Source organism: Garra rufa, chromosome 5 (genome assembly GCF_049309525.1).
Source record: "Garra rufa chromosome 5, GarRuf1.0, whole genome shotgun sequence".
Lineage (NCBI taxonomy): Eukaryota > Metazoa > Chordata > Actinopteri > Cypriniformes > Cyprinidae > Garra > Garra rufa.
Window position 1 is genome coordinate 235,433 of NC_133365.1, and position 21,950 is coordinate 257,382.

The 21,950-nt window shown below is 37.6% G+C and overlaps 1 protein-coding gene across 2 annotated transcripts in view; it reads right to left on the reverse strand.

Moving 5' to 3' along the window:
- Positions 1 to 21,950, reverse strand: part of doc2b (double C2-like domains, beta) — a 131,596-nt gene that overhangs the window by 34,115 nt on the left and 75,531 nt on the right. For both annotated transcript variants that reach the window (XM_073839841.1, XM_073839842.1), the window contains 2 exons: positions 8,902 to 8,976; positions 2,076 to 2,185 (listed from right to left, as the gene is read on the reverse strand). In XM_073839841.1, coding sequence (XP_073695942.1) covers positions 2,076 to 2,185; positions 8,902 to 8,976 — 185 coding nt within the window. The remainder of the gene's footprint in view (positions 1 to 2,075; positions 2,186 to 8,901; positions 8,977 to 21,950) is intronic.

Genomic DNA, 21,950 nt, shown 5'->3' on the forward strand with positions numbered 1-21,950 from the left:
TGCAGATTTAATTTTCCAACAGGACTTGGCACCTGCACACAGTGCCAAAGCTACCAGTACCTGGTTTAAGGACCATGTTATCCCTGTTCTTAATTGGCCAGCAAACTCACCTGACCTTAACCCCATAGAAAATCTATGGGGTATTGTGAAGAGGAAGATGCGATATGCCAGACCCAACAATGCAGAAGAGCTGAAGGCCACTATCAGAGCAACCTGGGCTCTCATAACACCTGAGCAGTGCCACAGACTGATCGACTCCGTGCTATGCCGCATTGCTGCAGTAATTCAGGCAAAAGGATCCCCAACTAAGTATTGAGTGCTGTACATGCTCATACTTTTCATGTTCATACTTTTCAGTTGGCCAAGATTTCTAAAAATCCTTTCTTTGTATTGGCTTAAGTAATATTCTAATTTTCTGAGATACTGAATTGGGGTTTTCATTAGTTGTCAGTTATAATCATCAAAATTAAAAGAAATAAACACTTGAAATATATCAGTCTGTGTGGAATAAATGTATACATTATACAAGTTTCACTTCTTGAATGGAATTAGTGAAATAAATCAACTTTTTGAAGGTATTCTAATTATATGACCAGCACCTGTATGGTATAAAAAATTACATTTTGATAAATGGAAACAAAAATTTAAAGCAACAAACAAAAGTCCCTGATATTCCATGACTTGGACAAAAAAATCCCTGACTTTCAATGTCTTTAATATTCCATGATATTCCAGAAATTCCATGACTCATGGGAACCCTGGCATTCATGACCTTCATTACACTGTCTGTAGATTCTGTGCCACCTCTGCATTGCAAACACAAATTTTGTTAATACTGATTTCGTATGATTAGTAGCAGCCCTACAGTGTCTTACTTTTTAAATTTATTGATTAAATTTAGGAATTTGACACAAAAGATACATGTAATTAGGTTATAAAAATAGAAAAAAAGGTAAAAATCAATTTAAACTTATTGGAAAAGTTGATTTTTGTTACTCCTGCAAACAATTTACTGCACAGAATATGAAAATTATCAAAAGCTTTGGGAGTCAGCTGTCCACATTAGTCCTAAACCTGCCAAAATACCAGCACAATAACACGCTCAGCAAAATATTGTCTAATTACTGAGAAATTATTTTGTCACACATATCCAAATGCCTATCCAAAGATGGATGCTAATTAAATTATCTGCCTAAAAAAAAAGCCCACTCATACTCAAGGCCATTGCACATCACTTACCCTACTTTTTACACCCAAAAACACTGGCAAAAACAAATGGATGCTCTCTATCCCCGTTTCTGTTGGCAACACATAAGGGGAAATCTAATGGTATCAGCAGCTAGCTAATTGGAGTGATTAGATCCTGATAATTGCTCTGCAGGGTCACATAACATCCAAGGAACATAATGCCATTTTACAGGATTAAAACAAACACTGTTCTCTCAATGTACTGCTGTATTCCAGAGAGCTGATCGGCACAGGAAGAGAGAGGTTTCATAAACACGAACCATCAGATCAGTTTTGGAGGACAGAGTTAGAAGTAAATTTCTACCTCTTTCACCAGTCCTTCAACTGGAGGCTTTTCATTCTGATGAATGCCATAACGTCCCGTACACTCTATTCAGTACTTGTATGGCAGTGATCCAAGAATCATTGAAGCTGTTGAAGGCAAATGGTTGTTCAGCTTGTAATTAGGTCTCAGGCTCAGCACCGCATGTGGGCCTGGTGTGAGCCTGACCCACCCAATTACAAATGGATCAAGAGGAATCATGTAACCATGGACACTTAATTAAGAAAACATCTACATTCTCTCTTTTTCCTTATTAAAGTAGAATCTCAGTTCAATCACCACTGACATTTTTGAAAAGCCCTCATTAAACTTATTAAGTTGATTTACTTTGCGTGACGCTTTTTCTGATCTCACCTATATGTCACAGGAACAAATGCATCTTTTGGGGTAATCAACCCTTTGCTAAACTCTGTTAACAACCAAGTCACTTCTTGATAAGCAAATGTCAGAGGCCTTGACATAAAATTCACAACGAGTGATGAATGTATACATTTTGAATGGGTACCTGAGTGTTTTGCGAACCATATCTTCATCAGTTATCCCATAATACGTCAGGGTCTCACTCCAGACAGGGTTGAGCGTGTTGCGTAGGGTCTTGGTGCGGAGCTTATTGGCCTGAAAGAGATGACAGATTTGCTTGTAGATTAGTGGTTGTGTTCATTGGACTATTTTAGTAAATTAGCACAAGCTTAGAAGCCAGACCTTCCAGTTTTGACACTGTTCATATATTTAAAATAAAATTACATGAATCAGGCTTTCACATTCTGTATTTAGACATTAGTACCACATTTTGATAACACGGTTGCAAAATGGCAAACCTCATTCAGAATGAATAGAAAATAAAACAGCTCATATAATATTTAATTTGACCTTCCATGGTTGGCGATCACCAATTTTATAAATCGTAAGCACCATCTTACACCATTTATTGAAAGAGAAGAAGAAAGAAAGAAAGAAATAAGCGATTAATGCTAGGTCTTTGTCTCATGTGGCATATCTGTGAGGTGTTTCCTAATCCTAATGGGTTAATTCAGATATCCTATCCCATTCAATTACTCTGTAACCCTGTGAAGGAGAGTACAGCTGTACTGTAGGACATATGATCCATACAGAAGGAGAATGACTTCGAGGAGTCTTATGTTGTCAGTAGCTAAGTGGATTGCTGGCAGGATGAGCAAGGAGGGTACCGGTCAAAAACAGATGAATTATAATGAGAAGCATGATGATAATTTGTAGAGCACAGAGGTTGTTCAGTAACAAGGAAAATCTGGCATTTAGATCTCAAGGTAGCATTGGTCAATTTGATTAACGTATTCTAGAACCATGTTGGGACAGAAAGAGTTGGTATAAAAGAGTGTTTTTAAGAGTTTATTTAAATTTGCATACCTCAGAGAAGTTGTGTTTTCTCTTTATAAACAGATTCAACAGGATTCATTAATAAGTATGTTTTTCCAGCTATTTAAACCAGCATTGGGGTCTTTGAGACCCCACATAGAACTACAGGGTCTTGAACAACCTGATCTCATGACAAAAACATACCTGTGGGAACTTTATCGCAAACATTGTTTTCATAATGCGAGGTACATGATGTAAACAAAAACCGCTTCATACAATATCGTTCATGTTGCATCTTGTTATGTCAGACCTTTCAGACATATTTGCATTACACTTGCTCATTCACCACTAGTGTAAATTATTTAGTTTTCACCTGTGAATACAATAGGCTTACCTGCTGTCAACAGAAGGCTACAACTATCCATCTGAACGATTGGGCTAGTGCTAGTCTTCAAGAAAGTTTATCATTCTCATGTGTATTATGTCTTGTTAGTTTAAACATTAAAGGTCCCATATTGTCAAAATCGAAATTTCCTGGCTTTTTTCATGATAACTGAGGTCTAGGGGTTATGTAACTACCATATAAGTTTCAAAACAGTCAATCCACAGCAAACTGCACACTAGTCTCAGCCTCAGGCGTCACGCTAAACGTCTGATGCATATGGTACACTTAACTGGAAACACTTCAGGAATGTCGAAGTCGTGATCTGATTAGTTGAATTTGATTGGATATCCGGAACACGCGAGTGTCGCGTTTATTTTCGGTCCGCCGGGAAACAAAGCGCAGACTGATTTACTCGCGTTTTGCTAAAAGGTGCTTACGCAGACGTCGTTGTTGTTATACACATTTGCGACGTTCACGAACAAATTACTGACTTACTGCTTGTTCTCCCTCTTCTTCGTTAACTTTCAATGCTGGTTATTTCAATGACTGACTTGTTGCATGCCAGTCTGTTGTTGTGGGGGCATTTCTACACCCCGAAACGTGACGCTGAACGAAACGAACTGTGATTGGTTGTTTGACATGTCGGTCAAACAGCCTTATGGGCGGGACTTGGCCAATTAAAGCTGCCATGAATTCCAGACCTTCAGCCGTCAGTTTGAAGGTCTGGCTACGCGAGACTAACTGCACACAGCCTGAATAAAGTAGCTGTTCATTTTCACGAGCCCCTGTAACTTCCGTAAAAATATGACGTCCAATCTACTCAGTCACAGCCTTCAGTCACCACCCAGAGCAGCAACCACCGTCCCACCCTCCTTTTGTGAAACCTTGACAACTTCGCGTCCATGCCATTGCTAAGCAACAACAACGCGAAAACAAGTGGAGAAAACCCTGTTCAGTCGATAGATGTCAAGCTACATCATTACACGGGCTTCCGAACAACGTTAATATAAGAGACCAGTGGCACGTCAACTTCAGCCTCTTTCACACAGCCATTCCGGAAAATACACGGATAATGTGTCCCACGATTTGTTTCGGAACTGTTTAATTAGGTTCATTCACAGTTGTTTTCCGGAATCTGTGCGTGCTTTACACGCAACCCATAAAGACCTGACATTTGGATGTGAGATGTAATGCGACGCGTACATTTCACTAAACTGAAACTAACCTGATTTTCAGCGCTGATAGTGAGGGGCTGCCTGATCGCTGCTTCATTCCACTTGCACGTATTTTTTCCGTCGTGAAGAGTCGCAGGGTAAAGTGAATCATCTCTACAACACTGCCTTAATGGCATTTGGTTCTGGCTTTTGTTCACACAGCGCTCGTTCCCGTAATTTTCCGGAATCAGCGCGCAATGTGAAAGGGGCTTTACTAAAGCAACAGTTACGTAGCTTACTGCATTCAGTGTTTGAAAAAAACATTAATGATCATTCTGAAATATCCTGTTGAGTATCACCAAGCCACTGCAGGCTAGGCTCTGGGCTAGGCTACAGCATACATGACCATAGTTACTTGTGGTTGGCTTGGATCAGAGCCATATAAAAAGAGAGTTGCGACACTCCCATAGGCTTCCATAGGAACTGAGGAATGCGGAAGTAAAGCGTGTCATGGAGCGGTCAATAGTTCCAAACAACCAACAGCTCCTCCATTGAAGCCCATTCATTTCAGCGCTTCTCAAGCACAATCGCAAGTATATTGAAGAAATTACTGCATTTCTTAAAATTTTAACGCATCAGTTGACCTCTCGAAAAACTGGCCAATAGTGGTGTTTTATGAAGCGTGTTATAGTTAATGTTTGTCGTTAAAAAATAAACAGTTAAACTGTAAATGCAGCTGGATAACGTGAGAAACACCGTAATAGCGACCATAACCAGATACTAGTTGTCATATTTTTATGTTTTTAGTCTTTCTGCAATCTTTCTTTTCTCTTACACATGCAGATGTATTTAACCTTAAATATTACACTAACTGTAATCTAAATACTATATTAGAAAATGTTATCTTTTAAATGGTCAGGATCATTATTGCACATATTAAGTACAAAAAAAACTCCTCAAAATATTTACTAAATAGAACTTAACTATATATATTACAGTTATTTAATTGAATAAAAGTTACACTTAAGGTGTTTGGTCACATTTGACTGCCAAAGAGTATGAGAACATATTAATTATGTCTCTTTATCACTCCCCAGAATAAAATGCGATTGTAAAGCGTATTCAGAGAAGTTATCAATACACAATCAATGCACATTATGTGTTAATAATTACTCGAAATTGCTGCAAATATAGTAAAACTGCTGTCTATCCTATTTAACTCCATTCAAACACATTGACAGCGCGGAGCTGTTTGGAACTATTGAGAGCTCCATGAACCACGTGACCGTGCGGCGGCGAGATCAAAGCGTGTCGCAACTCTCTTTTTATATGGCTCTGGCTTGGATGTGCGTCACTCAGAAAACAACAGGCCAATCAGAAGAGAGACTCATGAATATTAATTAGACGGGCCAAAATCGACCTGTTCTTGACAGAGCTCCTAAAAAAGGAGCTGTAAAAATATATTGAGATGGATTTTGGCACTTATACCGCAGATATATATTCTTAAGGACATCAACAACTAAAATAAACCTCCAGAAATGTGTACAATATGGGACCTTTAAAGTGTTTAAACCATTCAAGCGTGAGACAGTAGCAAAAAAATTCAGTAGCACTTATAGTACATTATAGGGGTATTCTTAAGGCATTATAATGAATGCATAATGCATTTTAAAAAACTTTATACTATATCAACTCATAAATAATCATAGCAATAATACATCATAATACTTACATATTTGTGATTATAGCTTTTACGAGTATGATTAATTATAACACAATGAACACCATATTAAATCTACTTCATTTAAAGTATATTGGAATATATAATATCTTGAAATTGCTTATTTAAGATCTGCACAGTATCTTACTACATCTTGTGAGTGGTTAAGTGTTGAGTGTGTTTTGTGTCTTTCCTGTGAGGTTAATGTTAATTAATTGATGTGAACTATAGTTTTTCAACTGAAAAAATGCAATGTTTTATATATTTAAATTTTATTTTGATGCTCCCCTTAGTCTATTGACTACAAGTGGATTTGCAACTACATGTCAACTAACATTACAGTATTAGTAAGCTTAGTTACTGCTAGTTGACAGGTAGTTGCAGAGTTACTTATTAAAAGCTGTCTAAAGGGTACCATCAAAATAATCAAACTAACATTACAATAAAATAGTTCAAAGTAAATGTGTCATATTACACATTCATCTGATCTGATATCTGATCTAATGGCTGTTCGGGAAAAAAAAGTATTAATATTATTATTACTTAAAAGTGGTCTTTGTCTGCCTTAAGTAAAGTAACATAAGAAAGATGGCAAGATATGAGACTTATAATACGCATTATGCATTCATTAATATGCCTTAAGAATACCCTCACACACGTGTTATAAATACGGACTTCATAGAAAGTGTTACAGAAATTTCAATGCAGTACTCACTCGCTGTGATATATCGTTAAAACAGCACCTCCTACAAGTAACCTTCCATTTGATATAATGTTACTAATGTGATTTAAAATATAATTTTAACTGGAATTTACCACAGGTACAGCTTGTTCTGAAACAGAATACAATAGAATTAAATGAGCTATGGCAGTACACTGTGTCTACACCACAAATGAGATACTGTGGTAAAGTCTTGAGATGCACAAATCTGTTTTAAATAGACAAAATTATACTCTATGAACAGTTAAAAAACTGATTTTGAGAGCCTTTACCAAAAAATAGTTGTTAGAATAAGCTGTTCAAGGAAATTCTGTCATTAATTACTCAAACCGTGATGCAATTAATGAAATCCGAGAGCTTTCAGACCCTGCACAGACAGCAACGCAACTACCATGTTCAAGGCCCAGAAAGGTAGTAAAGACATTGTTAAAATAGTCCATGTGATATCAGTGGTTTAACCGTAATGAAGTGATGCACCAATGTATTGGCCACCAATATTTATCAGCCAATTTTTTATTAATTTAAAGGCATATCGGAAACAGCATACAAAGGGCCGATACCAATGGTTTATTATTAACTGCATGGAGACAATTAGTTGCATAATCCAGTGCTTTTCTCTGGGCAAAATAATTAAATACTTGCCAAAACCAAATAAAGTCTGCACAAAATATAGTTTGTAAGACAGCATAGTACTGCCTATGCAAATGTGACGAATGTCCAATGAGTGAAATGCCTGCGCTCAGCTTTAAATTAATCATAGGTAAATCGCAGTGGCAATGTCCCAGCATTAGTTTATCCAAGGATATGTCAAGAACCACTGAGCATTAGGCCTACATTTAAGTGAAAATGAATGGTAAGTAATTTGTAGCTTTTTGTATGTTTAAAACCAGAAAAATGGGCAGGACAGTGTAGAACACAGATTCACATCATGCACCTGCAGTGCTTCTGTAAACGGAGAAAAAAGAATAAAACTATATCGGCCCAAACTAAATATATTTCAACAATATATATGGTATGTTATATTGTAACAAAACGAAAAAATAAATTGTGCTTTGGATGATTGTAATGCTTTTTTTTTTTTTTGGTTTTCTCATATTCGTCATTCTTTCCTATCAAAATGCTTGTTACAGATGGGAAAACGCAGAAAATCGAACCTGTTCCGAATTGTTTTTGATGGACGAAAGTTTCAGAGGCATTGTGTAAACTCAACTGACATAACGTGAGGTCGTATTTATGTTTTTGCATGCAAAAATTTCATACTCAGTGTGCAATGGCCTTAACAGTTGCAGTGATCGTGTTGGCGATTGGTTGAAATCTAAAAAGTTACTGCTCAGTTTAAATAGTCCGTAGTACAGTCTGTGCAGCGTGACTTAGCTAACAATTTCCGGTTCCCAGAGTGTTCTGGTAACGGTAGTTTTTAGTTCCCAGAACGTTCCTTTTTGGTTAGCCAGGAAACGTAACGTAACCTTTAACTAACATTCAACAAACTGAAACAATAGGTACTTATAAAAAAATTAAATGGATGTTCTATTTTAATAATAATAACAATATGAATATACATTTTATTTTATGAATCTGAATCATTTTAAGTCATCCTGTGGCCCCCTACACTCTTAAAAATAAAGGTGCTTAAAAAGGTTCTTCACAGCGATGCCATAGAAGAACCATTTTTGGTTCCACAAAGAACCATTCAGTCAAAGGTTCTTTTAAGAACCATATTTTTCTTATCTTTTTATAATCTGAAGAACCTTCTTTCGCCACAAAGAACCTTTTGTGAAACAGAAAGGTTCTTCAGATGTTAAAGGTTCTTTATGGAACCATTTAGACAAAAAAGGTTATTTTATGGGATCGTGAAGCAACTTTATTTTTAAGAGTGTAGGAAGTTTCCTGAGGCCTCCCAATGGGTTCCAGCCCTCTGGTTGAGAACCACTGCCTTAAAACTCATAAATCACATTACTAAAAGCCTCCTTGTATCGTATAAAACAATGCATCTCCAAGGGAAGGGCAGGCACATACCTTACTAGCTCCAGGCAGCAGGTGCAGCTTAACATAGGGATCTGACAGTCCATTGTGATCCATTGGTTTGAGTCCCTGAGAGAGAGGGGAAGAAAAAAAAATGTGACTTAAAAAAAAAACACTTTTAGACATCCTGTGAAGTCAACAGCACAAAGCACCATGTCAGCCTGATAGATTCCACAGGCTTTAGTTATTCACGTCAAATTCCTGCTTTTTCTAACAAGACATACTGTTTCAGATCCGGCCAAATAAGCTAATTAGAAACACTGGAGGTGATGTCATGCCATGGCAGCAGAGCACTCTCCTGAAGCTCTTAGCTTTCTATTAACATGCATTTTAGTACGGGCAAAAAGCTCAAGCACTTTGGGCATAAAAAGCCCAATCATTGCATGGACACGGCAGAAATATCAGATGTGCAATCATCCAAAAATGATTGAGTGCCAGTAATAATAATGGATGCTGTTTTATATAATGTTCAGCTTTGTCTGATGCATGTCTTTATAATCAGATTCAACCAAATTCATTATTAAGTATGTTTTTTTAAGCTATTTAAACAGCTTTGGGGTCTGTGAGACCCCACAGAACTAGAGTGTTATGAATTAACTACAAGCTGCACAGGATTTCAAGTAAATATCAATACAAAGCTAGACAACACTGTCTGCTGTCAGAGAGTCTGTGAGGCAAACATTGATTTTATTGAAAACCTCTGCACCACCTGACACCCATCATCTCCTGTGCTCTACTGCTTAATTACAGTCTTTGTAGTGGGATTCAGTGAGGGAGCATTGGACTTTGGATTGGTAGGGCTGTGCAGATCTCGAGGCCCATCAATATCACAGAGGGTATTAATGAATAATACCATATAAATTAGATCTTTTCAACACTGTTAATCATCACATTCACAGTCAGAGAGAATGGCACTGCTGTCTCTCAGAAACCTTGAGGGGAATGTTTTTGATTAAGGAAAGATGTTCCTCGCAAAGTCTGGATTTACCTTTGCAGTCCAAATAATGGTTTTCAGTTTAGCTGTCTGCATAATGCAACTTTGCGACACGACTTCAGAAAAGTGTTTGTTATCTTCGGTAAACAACGGTCAAGAGTGCTTTTGCACTAATACAAATCAAGGTTATTCCCACAGAGAACTGCTGCTGAAAGAGCTTCAGGTCTTTTCAGAAACGTCTGGCATGAAATTGTATTTCTTTGAATGTTCAGCAAATTAGTGAAAGAAAGAAAGAAAAGAAAAAATACTTGAAGGACAAACAAACAATTTATATTTCTTAATGCTGTGAATATACACTATATTGCCAAAAGTATTGGGACACCCCCTTCTAATGAATAGGTTTGACTACTTTAGCAATTTCCATGAGTACAGATCATAATGTTTAAGCATGTGATGATATTCTAGGGAATTGTGTGCCTCTAATTTTATAGGAACAGTTTGGACAAAACCCTTTTCTATTCTATCATGACAATGTACAATGTAAGGTTCAAAGAGAAATTATTGATTCAGTCAGTGTGGAAGAACTTGAGTGGTCTGCAGAAAGCAATGTCCTAATCCCATCTAAACACCTCTGGTGTGACTTTAACGCAGACCTTGAGACAAAAACTCATCACCAAACACCAATGACTTGTACATATGACTTGTACATATGGTCATTTTAGACACTTCCAAAATTGTTGCAACAGAGACTGAAATATAATTTTAAATTCATGAATTATGTTTCCATCTTTGTTGCCATTGTTCTGGAAGTGTTTAAGAAGGGGGTGTCCCAATACCTATGTCCATATAATGTATGTACAAGTTTGGTGATGAGTTTTTGGCTCAAGGTCTGCATTTGAAGTCACACCAGAGGTGTCCAGCTGGGATTAGGACTTGGCTTTATGCAGACCAGTCAAGTATATATATATATATATATATATATATATATATATATATATATATATATATATGTGACCCTGGACCACAAAACCAGTCTTAAGTCGCTGGGGTTTATTTGTAGCAATAGCCAAAAATACATTGTATGGGTCAAAATTATTGATTTTTCTTTTATGTCAAAAATCATTAGGAAATTAAGTAAAGATCATGTTCCATGAAGATTTTTTGTTAAATTCCTACTGTAAACCTATCAAAATGTAATTTTTTATTAGTAATATGCATTGCTAAGAACTTAATTTGGACAACTTTAAAGGTGTTTTTCTCAGTATTTTGATTTTTTGCACCCTTAGATTTCAGATTTTCAAATAGATGTATCTCGGCCAAATACTGTCCTATCCTAACAAACCATACATCAATAGAAAGCTTATTTATTGAGCTTTCATATGATGTATATATCTCAGTTTTGTAAAATTTAACCTTATGACTGGTTTTGTGGTCCAGGGTCACACATATATATATATATATATATATAAATATATTAGTAGTTAGTATGTTAACATTCAGTTCCTGTTTAACAAAAGAAAATAAGAGAAAATTTTAAATAAAACAAATCTAAATTAAATGTATAAACATTTAACCAGTCTTCCATTTGACAGCAGCATTAATTGATGTGTTAAAAGTTTTGTTTTACAGAATTAAAACAAATAGTCATTTTTTTGACTGACAGAATAATATTCATTCCTGCCAATGGAAAACAATACAAACTGGCAAGCATCACTAAACAAAACCCACAGTAGTAAATTCAACTTTAGAAGTAATTCCAGAGTCTGTATGTTGGTCTGGCCACTGGCCATTCTTCCTCATTCATCCTACACTTTGCAGAGTTGCTCAAACTCAGTTGGACTAATATGTGAACACAACCACTCAAGGACATAAATGCTGTTTTTCAGTTATTGCTGTGTATCTATGGATTTACGCTTGGCATTGTCCTGCTGGAAAATAAGTCTTCTGCCAAGCCGGAGGTATCTTGCAGTCTTCATCAGGTTTTCCTCTAGGATTTGCCTGTATTGCACTGTATTTTTTTACCCGCTACCCTCAGAAGCCTGCCAGGCATTCCCACAGCACGAAACTGCCCCCACTGCGCTTCACTGTGGGGATGGTTTATTTCTGTTGTGCTGCGTTTGGCTGATGCCAAATATGCCATTTATTCTAATGCCTAAACATCTCAATTTTGGTCTCATCAGACCACAGAACCTTCTTCCAACTGACTTCAGAGTCTCCCTCATGCCATGCTGAGACATTTTTTTTAAATAGTGAATTTATCTTTGACACTCTCCCATTAAGATGTAGCTGGTGAAGCCCTGGAGCAACAGTTAAATGTGCAATCTCTCCACTCTCAGCCACTGAGATTGTCAATCCTTCAGAATTCCCATTTTGCCTTCCAGTTAGAGGTGGATTTATACTACTATTATACTTTATTTACTTGCTAGGGCTTCCAGATTACCCTGAATAGCAAGTTTTTGAATGCATTATATTGATCAAAAAGTGACAGTAAAGACATTTAAAGTGATTCAAAAGATTTCTGTTTTATTTAAATGCTACTCACTCTTTAAGTTGTTCCAGACTTTCATGAATTTTGTCTGTAAGACATTTTTGAAGAATAAGGATAATCAAACAGTTGATGGATCCCACTGACTTCCACAGTACTTTCCATACTATGAGAGTCAAAGGGATCCATCAACTGCTTGGTTACCCATGAAGATAGAAATTTGTGCAAGATTGAAACAACTTGAGGGTTAGAAAAAATGGCAATCTCTATCTCTTTAATCTCAAATCAGAATGTCACAATGTTTTTTAAAGGATCAAGTGACAAGTGTAATAGTCCCGAGTAATACATAAAAGATTTTTACATATAGTCCACAAGTGAAAAATAATAGTTTAATTTATAAAAATGACCCTGTTCAAAATTTTACATACACTTGATTCTTAATACTATGTTGTTACTTGAATGATCCATAGCTGTTTTTTTTGTTAAGCTATAGTTGTTTATAAGTCCCTCGTTTGTCCTGAACAGTTAAACTGCCTGCTGTTCTTCAAAAAAATCCTTCAGGTCCCACAAATGCTTTGTTTTTTTAGCATTTTTGTGTATTTGAAGCTTTTCCAACAAGATCCATCTTTTCACACTGAGGACAACTGAGGGACTCATATTCAACGATTACAGAAGTCCAAACACTCACTGATGCTCCAGAAGGAAACACAATGCAATACTTTTTAAATTTGAAGATCAGGTAAATTTGACTTATTTTGTCTTCAGGGAAACATGTAAGTACCTTCTTTAGCTTCTAAAGGGCAGTACTAAATGAAAAAATAATGTACTCATCTTCAATCTGTTCAAAAGTTTACACCCCTGGCTCTTAATGTTTTTCCTTTAGGATCATCAGTGAGCATTTGAACCTTTTGCAGTCCCTCAGATGTCCTCAGTATAAAAAGCTGGATCTCAAAATCAAACAGTCATTGTTGAAAAGGGTTCAAATACACAAAAATGGTGAAAAACCAAAGAATTTGTGGGACCTGAAGGATTTTTCTGAAAATTAGCATGCAGTTTAACAAACAAGGGACTCATTAACAACTATCACAAAAAAACAAAACAAAAACAAACAGCTGTGGATCATTTAGGCAACAACACAGTATTAATAATCAAGCATATGTAAACTTTTGAACAGGGTCATTTTTATAAATTCAACTATTTTCTTTTCTAGTAGACTGGTCTTTTATGTGAAATATCTTATTCAGGTCAGTACTAAATAAAAAAAATAACGCTTTTTGTATGATCCCTCTTATTTTGGTAAAATAATTAACATTTTGCAGATTCTGCAAGGTGTATGTAAACGTTTGACCTCAACTGTATATAAACTAATACTTTTACTGTATGGTATGAAATAAAATAATAGCACTGAATCAACCGTTTTTTTCTGGTAGGTCAGAAGGTCTAAGGTCTATTGAATTTCAACATTTAAACATCACAAGCTAAAATGAGTCACAGACAAACTGATTTTAATATAGATTCACCATGTGCACTGTGCAAGTATGTATCCATGCTTCAGTGATGCATTTCTTTTTCTCAGGTAGGGCTCCTGGATGGTCCTCCAGACGGCCCCTCACACTGCTGTGTGCAGTCATGTGTGAGATGAGCAGATCTCAGAGGGCCATAGAAAAGGGTCAGACTCTCCATCCTAACATATAAGGGCTGTCAGAACCACAATCCTAATTAGTTATTTTCTGCTTCTGTGAGATATACAGTTTAAAGTTGTCAAAGAGGCTTGCTTGGGTTTCACACCTCTCTCTCCAGTTTTGTTTAGCTTGTGGGTACGTGGAGGAAGCACATAAAGACATAAATAATCATCACTGTTGCATTTTACACAACAACAAGCGCCTGAGAAATAAAGTAAACGAACATGAGGGGGTGTGAGAAAACTCTCAGTCTCTGACAAGTTCTCTGCATGGGCAAAAGAACATGGCAGGAGGGGTGACGGGCGAAAAATAGTGTCTAGTCTAGTCAAACAAAATCTTGCAAACTGTATGTAAGGAATGTGAGACTATAATACTAGTGTATTGTTAAAAAAATGTAGCAAAATATTAAGAAAAATAAAGGAAACTACTTTACATTTAACTTTTTTGTAAAAAGCACCATAAACATGATTAAACCAACTATAGAAACAATCGATTGGGATTTCTTCCATCACAACTTCTCTTTCATTTTTCAAACACACTAATGAATTTCTAATGAATGTTTATTACAGATAACCATTGCACACAATTGGTTAAAGGATTAGTTCACGTCCAAAATAAAAATTTCCTGATAATTCCCCCATGTCATCCAAGATATTCATGCCTTTCTTTCTTCAGTCAAAAAGAAATTAATGTTTTTTGAGGAAAACATTCCAGGATTTTTCTCCATATAGTGGACTTCAATGGGAGCCAACAGACTGAAAGTCCAAAATGCAGTTTTAATGCAGCTTCAAAGGGATCTACACTATCCAAACCGAGGAATAAGGGTCTTGTCTAGCGAAATGATAAGAAAAATACAAATTTATATACTTTTTAACCACAAATGCTCACCTTGCATTAGCTCTACAATGTGCTTTACATGTTAAGTAATCACGTTCGAAAGGTCATGTATGGTTAGTTCTTTATCTGTGTACTAAAAGGTTTATAAAGGGTAGAGTAGAGTGAAAAACTAAAATTTTTCCTCCAACTTCAAAATCGTTGACATCGTTTTACCTTGTTTTGTAAGGGCATTTGACTTTCTTTAAACATTCGCTTTGTAAACAATTTGTGTTTAAAAAGTAGATACATTTTTAATTTTTTTTGAAAAATGACCAATTGTTTCAATAGATAAGACTTTTGTTCCTTGGCTGGGATCATGTAAAGTCCTTTGCAGCTGCAGTGAAACTGCAGTTTGGACTTTTAATCTATTGGGCACCACTGAAGTCCACTATATGAAGAAAAATCCTGAAACACTTTCCTCAGAAACCTTAATTTGTTTTCCGAATGAAGAAAATACGACATGAGCATCTTGGATGACATGGGGTTAAGTAAATTATAAGTAAATGTTTATTTTGAAAATGAACTAATCTTTTAAGCAAAAAATTGACTTGTCAGGCAACTAAAATGAACAGAACAGTTCCCATGTTCGAGCAGACATGCTTGAAAAGCTAAAGTCAAATGCTCAGCATTCTAAACCAGCAAACACAGAACACTGTCCTAACATTAGGATGTGGTTTTGATTTGGTTGTATTTCCTTAATATTCTAGGATTGTTCTCATAACCATAAACAAATGTTCCCAGAAGGTTACATGGGAGTTTGTACACTCTCAGAAAGAAAGGTACGAAAGCAGTCACTGTTGTCCTAATAACAACTGTTGCACCACTGAAGGTACAGTTTTTGTCCAGAAATAGATTCCTCCCATACCTACAGAATACACTTCTTCAATGTGTAAAAGGTATGGTCTTCATCTAATTCAGTACCTACTATAAAAAAAAAGAAAAAAAAGAGGACAGGAATTCAGACACAGCCTGGATTTACATCGACTGAGAAGTCAACTGTAAAACTGGCAGAATAAAAAAGTGTTTTTATGAACGAGAAAATGCCACACTTCAGCTTTGCCAAAGACTTGTCAAAAAATGTAGACATCCGTCTCGTCTTTCTCTTTCATTCTGCTCTTCAAGTTATTCGCTCCTGCTGTTGGGCCATAACAGGACGACCCACGTGCACCGGTCTCATCAGAGCAACAAAGTAGTTTTCAAAGATCCACATGTCCGCTCGGCTCTATGCGATTGTGTTTGTGAGTATGTTTGTGTGTGCGTGCAGAGAATGCAGATGGTCGTTGTCTTTGAAGGTGCTGCAGGCTGAAACAGCCTCTGAGGTCCACTTCACTATAGAAGAGGACTGACGCAACCATTCACGATAAGGGCAAGCACTAAACTGAACCTCGCTTTCAACATTTGTATGCCTTTTCCTATCTCCCCACTGCCATAAATCCAATTCCAATACAGCTAAACCGCTTTGATTAGGCAAACACCCGGGGCGTATATATGCTTTTGATGGTAACAGCTGAGTTATCTTCGCTCACTGTTGAGCCAGGCACTCGGTGTAATTCAGAATTTGTCTTGCGTTTCAGGGCTGCGTGACATATGGGTTGTCTGGTAAACTGTGGCCCTACGGCTCCAAGCAGATCGATAAAGAAAAACGGCCACCCCGTGATTTAATATGGTGCAATGCTGACGCACCCCATTCTCAAAGGATATTGAAGGATGTGTTAAATACAGAGAAACTAAACTCTTCATCAAAGGTCCGGTACCTGCAAGCTGACTGGAGGGGGCAAGTGGGCGTAACCTTAACACGCATTTATAATGTCCCAGCTGACCTCGACTACTCAGGATAAGCGAAAAACAGAGAAGCGGAGGTCTTCTGAGAACACAGCTAACAATAAATGTATTATGGGGCGTCCGATTTCAGTGTTGCCGGTGAATGGATGGTTGATCATAATTATGGAGAAGCAGGAGAAATGACCAGTGTGAAAGGAGATGGGCGGCATGCATCAGCGAGTGCATGTGAAAGCCGTGTGCGAACCCAATCATTCATACCGCTTTACTTACTGCTGCCACGCTGCCAAGTACGGCATTTCCCTTCCCATCTCCCCATCAACGGCTAACTAGTCAGATCTGTTTCATCTGCCAAATTATATCTCTTTATTCTTCCGGATAAACATCCTGTTGGAGATGGTCTGCACTTAAAAATGAAAGGGGCGAGATTCTGTAAAAGGAAAGGGCTGGTCGAAATCAAGTGTGTTTCACAAGAGCAGATGGAGGTTCCAGCACAGATGACTCTCAATGGGAGAGAGCTGTATGCGCTCCAAATGCTATTGAGCCACATAGTACATAGCCGTGTGCTCGTAATGCATTACGGATAAACATTAGTACAGGCTGGAGGTGGGCTTGAAAAACACAGGGAGGGAGGAAGTGAGAGAATAAATGCTAGAGTAACATCTCAATAAGCAAGACCCACAGTATTATTGTTTAACACATTCTCCTGTACCCGTTTAATGTGAAGAGAACAAATAGCCATTTGTAGGTTGAACAGGGTACACTGGGCCTCTTTTACAACATTGCTATTTGTTGTTTGAGTAGTACAACATGTTAGCTTCCGGTTCAACAAATGAGCTTGGTTTTTTCCAAAACCCTATAGCAACTTTTGGTCTACGGATATGAATGATGCTTAAATCCATTCGGTTCACTCCGAGCAGAATCGATATTATAACGTTTCTGTTCTTGCGTTCCTCATTAAACAATACGTTCCGAAAACGGTTTTCTAGAAAAAATACCGGTTAATAACGTTATTTTATTAGATAGATAGATAGATAGATAGATAGTGTGTGCCTTTTAATAACACGTTTGGCATTATGTTTACAAATGATTAAACCAAATTCCTTGTTCGTGTCATTTGAACTTCTTGTCTTTAAAACCGAAAGTAAACGAGTTCACCTGGAAATTCGTTGCAAATGCGCCAATATTTTTTTAAAACAAATTTCTTTTTTGATAATACTATAGCGAAATAAACCCCTTCAAGACCATCCGCTTAACATCCTGACCACACAGCTTAATCTGCGATAAAAACCTGATTTATTCCTTACCTAATATGCATAATAGCCTATTATAGGCTATTTTCACTCAAACTTAACAGAACTCCAGATAGTTATGATTTTACATTTAATGCATAAAAGTAAAAGAAAACGTAATGCACTGTAACATTATAAAACAACAACAGATTTTTTTTTTTTTAACATTTAACACAACAGATCAACAACTTAAATTATAATATACCAAATAGGCTACTGGAAAACTGGATGGGCTTCAGCATAATATTTTATTAAAAAAAAGTCAATCTATAGCCTACTTAAACTACAAGTTTTAATTAGGCTGCAATAACTTAAACCTAAACATACCTTTGCACATGAAACAGCCAGGTGCTTGGTAACCTTAAGCTCGTTGCATCAGAAAGGGCTCTGCTTATGACGTCTGCTTCGCGGGCATTTCACGTTGTATGCGTATGCAAAAACTCATCACCAAACACCAATGACTTGTAGGTATAGATACAGTCATTTTAGACAAAAACTGTTGGAGATGGTCAAAACTGTTGCAACAGAGATGGAAATTACATTTACATTACATTTACATTTATTCATTTAGCAGACGCTTTTATCCAAAGCGACTAACAAGTGGGAATACAACAAGTGATTCATCCTAAGGAGGCAGATCAACATAGGAAGTGCTCAAAAATACCATATATCAGACGTTGTTAGAAGAGTGCAGGCTAGAAGGGGAAGATCAAGAAAGAGAGGAGACAGGCTAGAGAGGGAGGATAGAGAAAGAGAGGAGATTTTTTTTTTTTTTTTAATAGAGTCACATAGTGTCGAAAAAGATGGGTTTTCAGCAGTCGCTTGAAAGCTGTTAAGGAGACTGAATTCCGGATAGGGGTGGGAAGATCATTCCACCAGGCAGGAACGTTGAACGAGAATGTTCTGGAAAGTGATTTCATACCTCTCTGTAGTGGTACAATGAGGCGTCTTTCACTAGAGGATCTCAGACATCTGGAGGGAGTGTAGATTCGTAGTAGTGAATGGAGGTAGGCAGGTGATGAGCCGGTGGCTGACCTATAGGCCAGCATCAGTGTCTTGAATTTGATGCGGGCTGTAACCGGTAGCCAGTGCAGAGATATAAAGAGAGGTGTGGGCTCATTGAAGACCAGTCGTCCTGCTGCATTCTGAATCATTTGTAGAGGTCTGATTGTACATGCTGGAAGACCGGCTAAAAGAGCATTGCAATAGTCCAGCCTGGAAATGATCAGGGCCTGGACAAGGAGTTATGTAGCATGCTCTGTTAGGAAGGGCCTGATCTTTCTGATGTTGTGCAATGCAAACCTGCAAGATCTAGCAGTTTTAGCAATGTGATCTTTAAAGGTCAATTGGTTGTCAAAGATTACACCCAGATTTCTGGTTGAAGTCGATGGGGTAATTGTTGATGAACCTAACTGGATGGAGAAGTCATGTTGTAAAGATGGAGTGGCAGGAAAGATGAGGAGTTCAGTCTTTGCTAGATTGAGCTGTAGATGGTGTTCCTTCATCCATCCAGAGATATCCGCCAGGCAGCCTGAGATCCGCACAGCTACCAATGGATCATCTGGTCTGAATGAAAGATACAGCTGTGTGTCATCAGCATAGCAATGGTAGGAGAAGCCATGTGCCTGTATGATGGGGCCCAGAGATATAGTGTATATGGAGAAGAGGAGGGGTCCAAGAACTGATCCCTGAGGAACCCCAGTGACCAGTTGATGAGTTTTGGATACCTCCCCTCCCCAGGCCACTCTGAAAGACCTACCAGAGAGGTAGGATTCGAACCAGCGAAGTGAAGTCCCTGTGATGCCCAGCGATGAGAGGGTGGACAAGAGGATCTGATGATTCACCGTGTCAAAAGCTGCAGATAGATCCAGCAAAATGAGTACAGATGATTTGGAATCAGCTTTAGCAGTCCGCAAGGCTTCAGTGACAGACAGTAGAGCAGTCTCAGTTGAATGGCCACTCCTGAACCCTGACTGGTTAGCATCCAATAGATTGTTCTGTGAGAGAAATAAAGAAAGCTGGTTGAAAACGGCTCTTTCCAGTGTCTTTGCTATGAATGGAAGGAGAGAGACAGGTCTGTAGTTGTCGATGAGTAAAGTGTTCAGTGTAGGTTTTTTGAGCAGAGGGGTTACCCGGGCCTACTTAAATGTAGTGGGGAAAGTGCCTGTGAGAAGAGATGTGTTGATGATGTGTGTGAGCGCCGGTAGGATTGTGGGAGAGATTTCTTGGAGAAGGTGTGAGGGGATAGGATCTAAAAGACATGTCGTCGGATAGCTGAGAGGAGTAGTTTGGCTACTTCTGCCTCAGAGTAAGGACAGAAGGAGAAGAGGGGAGTTCCAGTCGTGAGTGTGGTCAATTGTAGTTCCTGTATGTGTGGAGCTGAGAACTTATTACTGATAGATGTAGTTTTGTCTGTGAAGAATGTGGCGAAATCATCAGCTGTTATAGAAGTGGTGGGAGGTGGTGGAGGGGGGCAAAGCAGTGAATTAAAAGTTTTGAAAAGGTTGCGTGCATCCGGAGCATTGTTGATCTTGTTGTGGAAGTATGAATATTTGGCAGTATGTACTTGGGAAGAGAAGGATGAGAGCAGAGACCGATACATACTCAGGTCAGATGGATCCTGAGATTTGTGCCATTTTCTCTCGGCTGCCCTAAGTTTGGGCCGATGCTCTCGGAGAACATCGGATAACCAAGGGTTTGAAGGAGCAGCCCGTGCTGGCCTGGAGGAGAGAGGGCATATATCGTCTAGACAAGAGGTTAGAGTGGAGCACAAGGTGTCGGTTGCTGCATTAGTATCCAGGGATGAGAAGTGGGTTGGAGAGGGAAGGGAGGAAGATACTAAGGAAGAAAGGTACTAAGGAAAAATGCAATTTTTAAATACATTAATTATGATTTCATATTTGTTGCCCAGTTTTGGAAGTGCCTTTTTCTGTTCTAAAGAAGGGATGTCACAATACTTTTGCCCATAAAGTGTATGTACAAGTCACTGGTGTTTTGTGATGAGTTTTTGGCTCAAGGTCTACATTGAAAGTCACACCAGAGGTGTTCGGCTGGGATTAAGACTAGTCTTTATACAGACCAATCAAGTTCTCCCACATTCTGAGAAAAAAGTCAGAATTGCAAGAAAAAAGTCAGAATTTTGACATATAAATAGATTTTTTGAGAAAAAAGTATGAATTGCGGGTTTTTATCTTGCAATTCTGACTTTATTTCTTGCAATTCTGACTTTATATCTTGCAGTTGTGAGTTTATATTGCGTAATTTAGAGAAAAGCATCAGAATTGTGAGATAAAAGTCACAATAACCTTTTTCTATGTTTTATTTAGTGGTGGAAATGGGCTTCCATAAAATACTGAAGTAATAGAGCTACAATTTAAGTCAAAAGTTTGCATATACCTTGCAGAATCTGCAAAAAGTTAATTATTTTACCAAAATAAGAGGGATCATACAAAACGCATGTTATTTTTTTATTTAGTACTGACCTGAATAATTTCATAATAAATAAAAGATGTTTACAAATAGTTCACAAGAGAAAATAAGTTGAATTTAGAAAAATGACCCTGTTCAAAAGTTTACATACACTTGATTATTAATACTGTGTTCTTACCTGAATGATCCACAGCTGTGTTTATTTGTTTAGCGATAGCTGTTCACGAGTCCCTTGTTTGCCCTTAACAGTTAAACTGCCCGCTGTTCTTTGAGCATTTTTGTGTGTTTAAACTCTTACCAATGACTGTATGATTTTGAGATCCATCTTTTCACACTGAGGACAACTGAGGGACTCATTTGCAACTATTATAGAAGGTTCAAACACTCACTGACGCTTCAAAAGGAAAACGATGCAAAAAAACTTTTGGAATTTGAAGATCAGATTCACAAATTTAACTTATTTTGTCTTTTGGGGAACATGTAAGAATCTTCTGTAGCTTCTGAAAGACAGTACTAAATGAAAAAAAAATATGACGAAAGGCCAAATAAATATATGATATTTAGGT